General features: G+C 35.4%; 1 protein-coding gene across 1 annotated transcript; it reads right to left on the bottom strand.

Moving 5' to 3' along the window:
- Positions 1-268: 268 nt before the first annotated feature.
- On the bottom strand, positions 269-2,631 carry LOC145767146 (uncharacterized). Its single transcript, XM_082578910.1, has 4 exons — positions 2,343-2,631; positions 2,035-2,182; positions 1,742-1,848; positions 269-680 (listed from the first exon to the last, which is right to left on the bottom strand). The coding sequence occupies exons 1-4, from the start codon at positions 2,592-2,594 to the stop codon at positions 420-422; spliced, it is 768 nt and encodes a 255-aa protein (XP_082435036.1). The 5' UTR covers positions 2,595-2,631; the 3' UTR covers positions 269-419.
- Positions 2,632-7,521: the final 4,890 nt, after the last annotated feature.

The following is a 7,521-nucleotide window of genomic DNA, read 5'->3' as shown; positions in this document are numbered from 1 at the left end:
GCATTTCTCGTAAGCAAGTAGTAAATCGCATTTCAGTGGTTTGCGTTGGCTTGTAGTCAAATTTTATCTCTCCTGGTATGGTTGAGTTACTTTGCGATTCAGCAATCCGCAGAAATACAGCTTTTTCAAGAAAAGGTATTTAAACTTTGTCCTATCTAGTTGAATCGTCAATGGGAAACTACCTTTTGTGGAAATGATTTAAGGTGAAGTATTATAAGAAATTTTTGCGGTCTGAAAGACGCAGAGAAATTCTGAATAAGTATTGTAGAAATCACCATTTATTAAAGAAAACAACAGGTATTATGGCAGATCAAATAACAAATAACAAAATAAAACAAAAAAGTAATGCACACTGAGGTTTAGAAAGCGAAACAAGCATACTAAAAAAAAACTATAAGAAAACGCTTAAATAAAGGCAATCACATGAACATTACAGATGCTTGAAGTGCACTGTAGGCTATGCAGCCAAGGCCACATGCAATGGCGCAAAGTGACACCGTAATCTCGCGTTTTATTTGCTGAAGTCCAGGTTTGTTCTTTTTCATATCTTCTTTAATTATCTCGCCGCCTTTATTCTTGTGGGGAAAAACTTCGTCTGGGATTTGGCAACCTAGAAATTCGCATAGCTTTGGCCACCCTTCTGAGCATTTGTAAACCAGCAGTTTGTCTTTTGGAGCCACCTGATGAAAAAGTATTTCTGTTAAATATTTGAAATAAAATCCTAAAATCACAAAGGTCATCATAACGAAATAGAATGAACTTATCTTGTTGTGAATCTACCACACACAAAAATAAAAAAAAGCTGGTGATAAAAATACCGCAGTGAGCTTACACCGTTGATTCTTTTTACTGGAATGCAAACCGCATTGTTAATTTCCAAGTATTGATTTAAACTGATTATAAGTTGACCGCGTTTTCAGGTCATCCGATTGCCACTGGCAGCAAACATTGATTACCCACAATGCAACGGGTTTCCGGTAAGCGCGACAGTCACATAAATTTGCAGGCTTGTTGCGAAAAGCGTTTCAAATGCTTTAGAAATCGATTATTTTACATTTATAAACTGTCAGATTGTCATGTAATCCAGCAGTGGCGCTACAGAACGCAAAAACTGCGTAGGTGCGTATTTCAGAGTAGTTTTTATGACGCATAGTTCAGCTATGGTACAAAACTACCTTTGCAATTCAAACGACGTTGCACGGTTGCAACTGAAGTGAACAAAAGTCAAAATGTCTGCTCTTGTCGCAATATCTTTTACGGCTAAAGCTGTTTAAATAGTTAATAAAATTTATGCGAATCCTGCTGATGTCACAGTTCACACAATCACGTAGACCAACGTCATTGCCATATAGCAAATCACTTCTGCCAAGAATCAGTGTAGTTGACTGTTAGTGTAGATATTTTAGTGCAAAGATTTTAGCGTCAATTGAAAAACAATGAAAACCTGCAAAATCTAAATGAGATTCCTCACTCGCACGTTGCACGGATTTTAAAAAGTTGGTGGCAAAGCTTTCGATTTTGGAATTGGCATTAAAAATTTGAACCACTGGAAAAATTGGTGGCATCATGGAAGTTACAAAATTGTCTATATAAATATGTCGTTTTTTCCAAAACTCTGCAATTATTTACAACATTAAGATTAACTGAAATTACCCTTGGCATTATTTATTGCAATGGAGCTAAAATGTGAAGTTATTAATATTATTATTTAGCAAGCATTGTCAGTCTGCTTAGTGCTTACCTCTAGGACTCTTGCGTTGTGATTCCTGTACGCAATTTTCAAAGCTTGTTCATTGGGTACGTAAGTTTGCCAAGTAGTTATGGGAAGAGAGCCAAAGGCAACTCGAACTAAAAAAAATCGATTATTTATGATTAATTTTTTAAAATAATTTGTCACCAGCTCGTTTGGCATTTCACAACTTCATTAAACAAAGATTTCAAAAATTCTAGTTAGTTTTGATGATTGAAATCCGGTAGAATGTCTTTCCAATTTAAGTGAAGTAGGCTACTCTTTGGGCTACAAACGTTACTCACTTGCATTGTTAATGAAGACCTGTAATCTTGTGCAGTGAGGCGATAAACGGCTTATTGTGCTGTAGAGGCCGCTGTTCGCTAACATCTCTAACTGATTCTTTATGCTTTTGTACCATTGTTGTTCTGAATCACGCAGAGTAAGAATAATCTGCAACAGAATGTAATAATAATATCGTACTCTTGGGTAGCCTATTAGTATTCTTTTCCAATGCAATTTTCATTTGTGCTTTCTGCTCACAATCACAACACTGGATTAACCAAACCAACTTATTCACAGAAAAGAAAGAAAAGTGGCTACATTTAAATACCTTGGCATCTGGAAAGGCTTTGTGCATCTCCTCCCAATAGTAGCAAGCGGGGACATCAGTAGTAGCATCAATATCGGCATACATCTTCTTAAAATCCTCTGGCTTCCCGCCGATAGTCATAATCTTCATCCATTCATTGTACAATTTTTCGAAGTTTTCCTCCATGTCGTAAACAGTGTAGCCAAGCATTGTTAAAGCCTCTTTCATACTTTGTGTGCCCGTTTTAGGCATTCCAGCAAAAACAATTTTCATTTTGGTGTGCTTATGCTTTACCGATCAATACGTCTTAGATGTACCTTAATAATAATAAATCTTCGTTAATCGAGCAAAGATGCAAGTACCTATGGTTTGCACAAAATTTGTGACCTGTTGTGCAATTGTTGTAAATAAGTTGCATATTAACTTTTCAGAATGTCCAAGTGCTGAACGTTTCAGCACATCAAACGAGTACCGTCAATATTGCAATCACATGATGTGAGATTATCTCAACATGTGAGGCCAAAGTTCCACTATATCGACGTTTTGTTTGCAATCGGCCACAACTGAGCTGAAAACAAAACTGATCTTTTCTACTGCAAAGAGATATTTATACTACATTGCCTTTTTCTCACATGTTACTTTTGTGGTCAAGTTTGTTTCGAAGCTGTTAAAATATTTCTGATAACTGCGGTGAGAGAAAATCGTCACGTCACGAGCGGCCGAGACTTCGGCGAACCGTCAAAGGCAACGGTTTAAGTTATTTTCCGAGTTAATCTGAGACTTGCCGATTTCCTCCTAAGCCAAGTGGAAGAAGAGCTTTTCGACAAATAAGAATTACATGAAAAATGTGTGCTGATGCCCAACGTTTTCCATCGCTCAATCAAACTCACTTAAGCTGACTTATCTTCAATACCTAACATTTTTGAGTATTTTACAACCTAAACAACAAGTTCACATTATTTTTAGCTTCTGAAGAGAATTTTGAAGCTTTTTTTCTTTGTTCAAACATAAAGTTTTCCACTGTCAGTTAGCAAAACTATTTCACCATGCGACGTAAAAGCACGATAAAATTTCCAGTGCCCCCATTTGCCTTGTCTACAGTACATGTAAAGTTAATAACAGATACCGAAAAATCGTGCCAATTGATTGACAGTCAAATGGTACTGCGGTTGGTTCGTCATTTGATAACACAATTCACTGTAGCCTTCAATGAACTCATACTGCTGGAAGTCGCCACTACAAAGCACCATTTCGGACAACTGCTTTGTTTCCTTGTAAGTCTATCATAATCCGTCGAAAAAGCAATCGCCTCTGTGTTTGCTAAGCCTTGAAACAATTTGAAGTCCAGCAATAGTAGATTCTGCTTTCATTGCGCCTTTTTTCTGGCCGTTTATAAACAATGTCCATGACGTGCTAAAGTGTTTTGTTTCTTCTATTGTGACGTTAGATGTGATACGTAGCCTACCAGGGCGAACAGTTTAACAAACATTTCTTAGGAAACAGACAGAATTAAATGATATCATTACATACGTGTTTATAGGCTATGTGTTCTCTAGCATCACACTCACACGGTGAGTCTTTGCAAAGCAATTTGCCCTGATGTAGGCTATAACCACCCATAAATTTGATGTGTTGAAGTTCACGGTTTATTACTTTATTCACCTTTAATAATAAAATACTGCAATTGTAGCGCAGTATTTTAGCGACTAAATTATGACTTATGGCAATGGCTTTAAAAAGAATAAATGTAAACATTGTGTAAATTATTTCTGGCTCACTGGGAGTAAAAAAACACCGAGCAGAAGCAACAGAAACTAACGTTGTTCAGCAAACGTTGCAAAAACTACATTGCATCTACTGTCACTGTTACAAATCGAACTGGGCTCTTGGTTTCGTAGGCCTATAACTAATCCCAGACAGCAAATCAAGCGTTTTTTACGTCTGGAGGCGTTGAATCAATGTAAAAAAACGACGTATATGCTGGGTTCGGATCAGCATTCTAATTCTTTTATTTCTATGATTCAAGCTCATTATGTAACTTTTTGCATTTTTGTTGCTCGTTTCTTTTACCTTTGCATTAAATTTGTTTCACAAAATTGTCACTTTTGAAGACGCAGATTTTCTTTTTAAAATCTTGATTATGAGACATGATTCTGTGGACATTATGTTTACTCAGTAATTAGTCCATTATTTTTCCTAGACTTTTTATTGGAAATTTAAATTTTGTGTTGGTTCATGCTTTTAACAAATTTCTTGAGACATTTGTTGGTGCGTTGTCCCAAAAAACAAACATGTCAAGCCAAAACTTATCCACCTGTTATTTTTAAACCATCCATATTTAAGAAACAATAAAAGTGAAACACGGTGGCTCGTATTACCAGCCAGACAAATGGTTTATCAACATTTTAAGGCTTTTTAATTATCGTGCAACAGTTCAAAAAGTATTATGCAAACTTGAAAAATCATTTCTTTTAACACAAAGCCTTTAGTAGGCTCACTGCAAGCTTTCAGTTACATGTTTATTGTGTGTTCTCAGGGACTTACATTTAGTTGTAACCGTTGACTGAAACCCAAATTATATTTAAAAAAAAGCAAATACGCGGAAGGCAAACACTTTTAAAGCAACCCGGAAAAGAAAACTGAAAATGGGCGCCAAATCAGCGAGAAGAACGATAATAAATTAATCACAAAGGTTTTGACATGTTTTTCTCTGACGCACGCTTGTGTTAGATTTGCATGAATGTTTCCTGCAAATTTTTTATTTGACTGCTTTTAAAAGTAAGACAGCCAATAGGGATCATACTAGCGCGACATTTGAAAGCTACGACTAAGTAATCTAGTTTTTCGTGGTTAGTTCGAAAAAAAAATAAAACAGCATTTCTCTATAGTTAGCTTTTCAGTGTATATTTGAAGCGTAAACTCAGGTTGACTTCCATAGTATATAGTAATTTCGTCTTAAACTTTCAGCTTCCAACTAGCACCTGATCCTTTTCAAGCCTTGTTTTTTTTTGATTTGGCATTTTTTCCTGAATCGGAATTTTAATCATGCCAAATACAATTCAGTAAAAGCTGCCTTTTCCAATGAACAGGTTCAGATCATGGGTCCATAATAAAAGCATCTTGCTAGACTTCTTGCTGCACGAAATCTAATATCTACGTTTGTGTCAAAAATCAGCTCCATTCTTTTTCTCATAAGTCTATAAGCAATTTCCACTATGAACTTTTGCAACAAGTCGCAAGATGAAATAAAAGCATTTGTGGCAATGTTTACCAAACTAAAAAAATACAAAACTGCTGTTCATATGGCTGTTCAAGCAAAATAAACTGCTTTTTTTATCATTTTAACGTCGTCGCCAATGTTGAAGCGATGTAAAAATGCAACACTTTCGGTCTGGGTGTGAATTTAAATTAAGGTTTAGAAACAGTTGTCACAAAATTTAGGTCAAAGAAAAGTCGACTTTAATTCTAAGGACAAATGCGGCTTCTCTGATAAGCATCCAGTCAGCAAACCAGTCTCGTTTAAAATTGATTTAACGTCTGCAGACGTCGAATCAATGTAAAACGAGACTGGTTTGCCAACTGGGTAATGAAGCGCACAAATGATAAGGTTTTTTGTTGTTCTGATTATGAGCTTTATGTCTAAATACTGTACATTGTTTCAACGCAAGAAAATTCGATGTTTTGTAAAAAGAAACGATAAAATTTCTAAGAAAAGGCGTAGCAGTTGATACCACAAAATAATATAAAAAAAATTTATTCAAACCGGAAATCTAAGATTTCATAAATTATTGTGGTGATCACACCTTATATGGAGGCCACAAGATACAGCCAAATTTTGTTTTTGCATCAACACTGTGAGATGTTCTTGAAAACGCGTAATTGCGAAGTTCGAAGATTACAGAAATCGATTCTTGCAATGTTATTTTCCCAGAGTTTTGTCACTGAACGTAAGCACAGCACGAACAGTTGAACTTGGGAGAAATGACCTCGAGAGAAAACGACCACACTTTGCAAAGCTGTGGTTACAGAGAAACTATTTCTACTATTTCTTTGTTCAACGAAACTTTCAATTGATTTGCCTGAGGGTTCGGCTCTATAGTCTTCAATTCTTAGGAGATTTACCACTACGACCACTAGTTTAGTCATTTATTCTCTTCGTACGTGTGAACAATCGTGCAAATTGCATAGTGTTTTTGGTTTGTGGGTTAAACAAGGTCATTTTTACAATGTCTCAGGACAGCAAGAAAAGTTAAAAATGAACTCACATAACCCTTTGCGTGGCATTCTCCAAGCCACCCTTTTTTAAGTTTACCTTTCTGGCAATTCTGAAGTAGAAAGCATCATCAGACTAACCGTGCATTTTTACAACGATCTTACATAATCAGACGTTGCTGAGCCTACTCAACTTAATTGAATGGTAAACAATAGACTCTTGAATGGTAAACAATAGACTCGGTTAACCTTAGAACAGTGCAATCGTAGCAAACATGTAAATTTTGTGGCTATCTTTGGCATATCTGCTTGCTACAATCTCAGAAAGCATACAATTTATCTCAGTACTTCCCACCGAAATTTAAATCATTCTGTATACTTAATATGTACGTGCCCTAAAATTTCATTATTTTTTTAAAATATGAACAATGGTGTAACTGAGAATTCAACCGCTTAGAAAGTATTTAATGCTTGAAAGGAAAAGTCTTTGTGTAGCTCAATTTTCATAGTGCTTCAATTTCAGAAAAAGGAATTACGGAGAAATTACAGTCATAATTTGAACCGATAGCGACTAGTCAGATTCGCTTCCAACGTACGAGCCTGTTGAGTAACATTGAAGTCTGCTCGCTCTTTCGCAAAGAAATAATTGTTTTACAATATTAAAATCAAATACAAAGTTAAATTCAAATTTTAAATTGCTTAATAAGTTGATCTATGTATTTTGCAATTAAAAACAAACGGTAGGCCTATAGTTGCAGATAAATTTTTGGTCGACAATCAGCTTTTTATATGTGTTCACAAAATGCATCTTTTCATATTTAAATGCTTATTACGTAAATATTCGTATAAGTTACTCATAGATATATTTTCAATACGTACTCATTAATTTAACTTACTTCGACAAGTTCCATTACCGAACGCTTTTTTCTGCAAACACGATAATAGGTTTAATGTTTTATTGACCGAATTTCTTTACTATTTTATATGC

The sequence above is a fragment of the Aplidium turbinatum genome, chromosome 3 (assembly GCF_918807975.1).
Source record: "Aplidium turbinatum chromosome 3, kaAplTurb1.1, whole genome shotgun sequence".
In the NCBI taxonomy this organism is placed as follows: domain Eukaryota; kingdom Metazoa; phylum Chordata; class Ascidiacea; order Aplousobranchia; family Polyclinidae; genus Aplidium; species Aplidium turbinatum.
Note: the sequence above shows the minus strand (reverse complement) of the source record. Positions and strands in the feature narration are given on the sequence as shown.

Bases quoted from the DNA above. Each gene is read 5' to 3' on its own strand.
- LOC145767146 (XM_082578910.1), bottom strand. From the start codon at position 2,594: ATGAAAATTGTTTTTGCTGGAATGCCTAAAACGGGCACACAAAGTATG. The intron at 2,183-2,342 runs GTATTTAAATGT...ATTCTGTTGCAG, and splicing joins AAGCCTTTCCAGATGCCAAG to ATTATTCTTACTCTGCGTGA. The intron at 1,849-2,034 runs GTGAGTAACGTT...GATTTTTTTTAG, and splicing joins GGTCTTCATTAACAATGCAA to TTCGAGTTGCCTTTGGCTCT.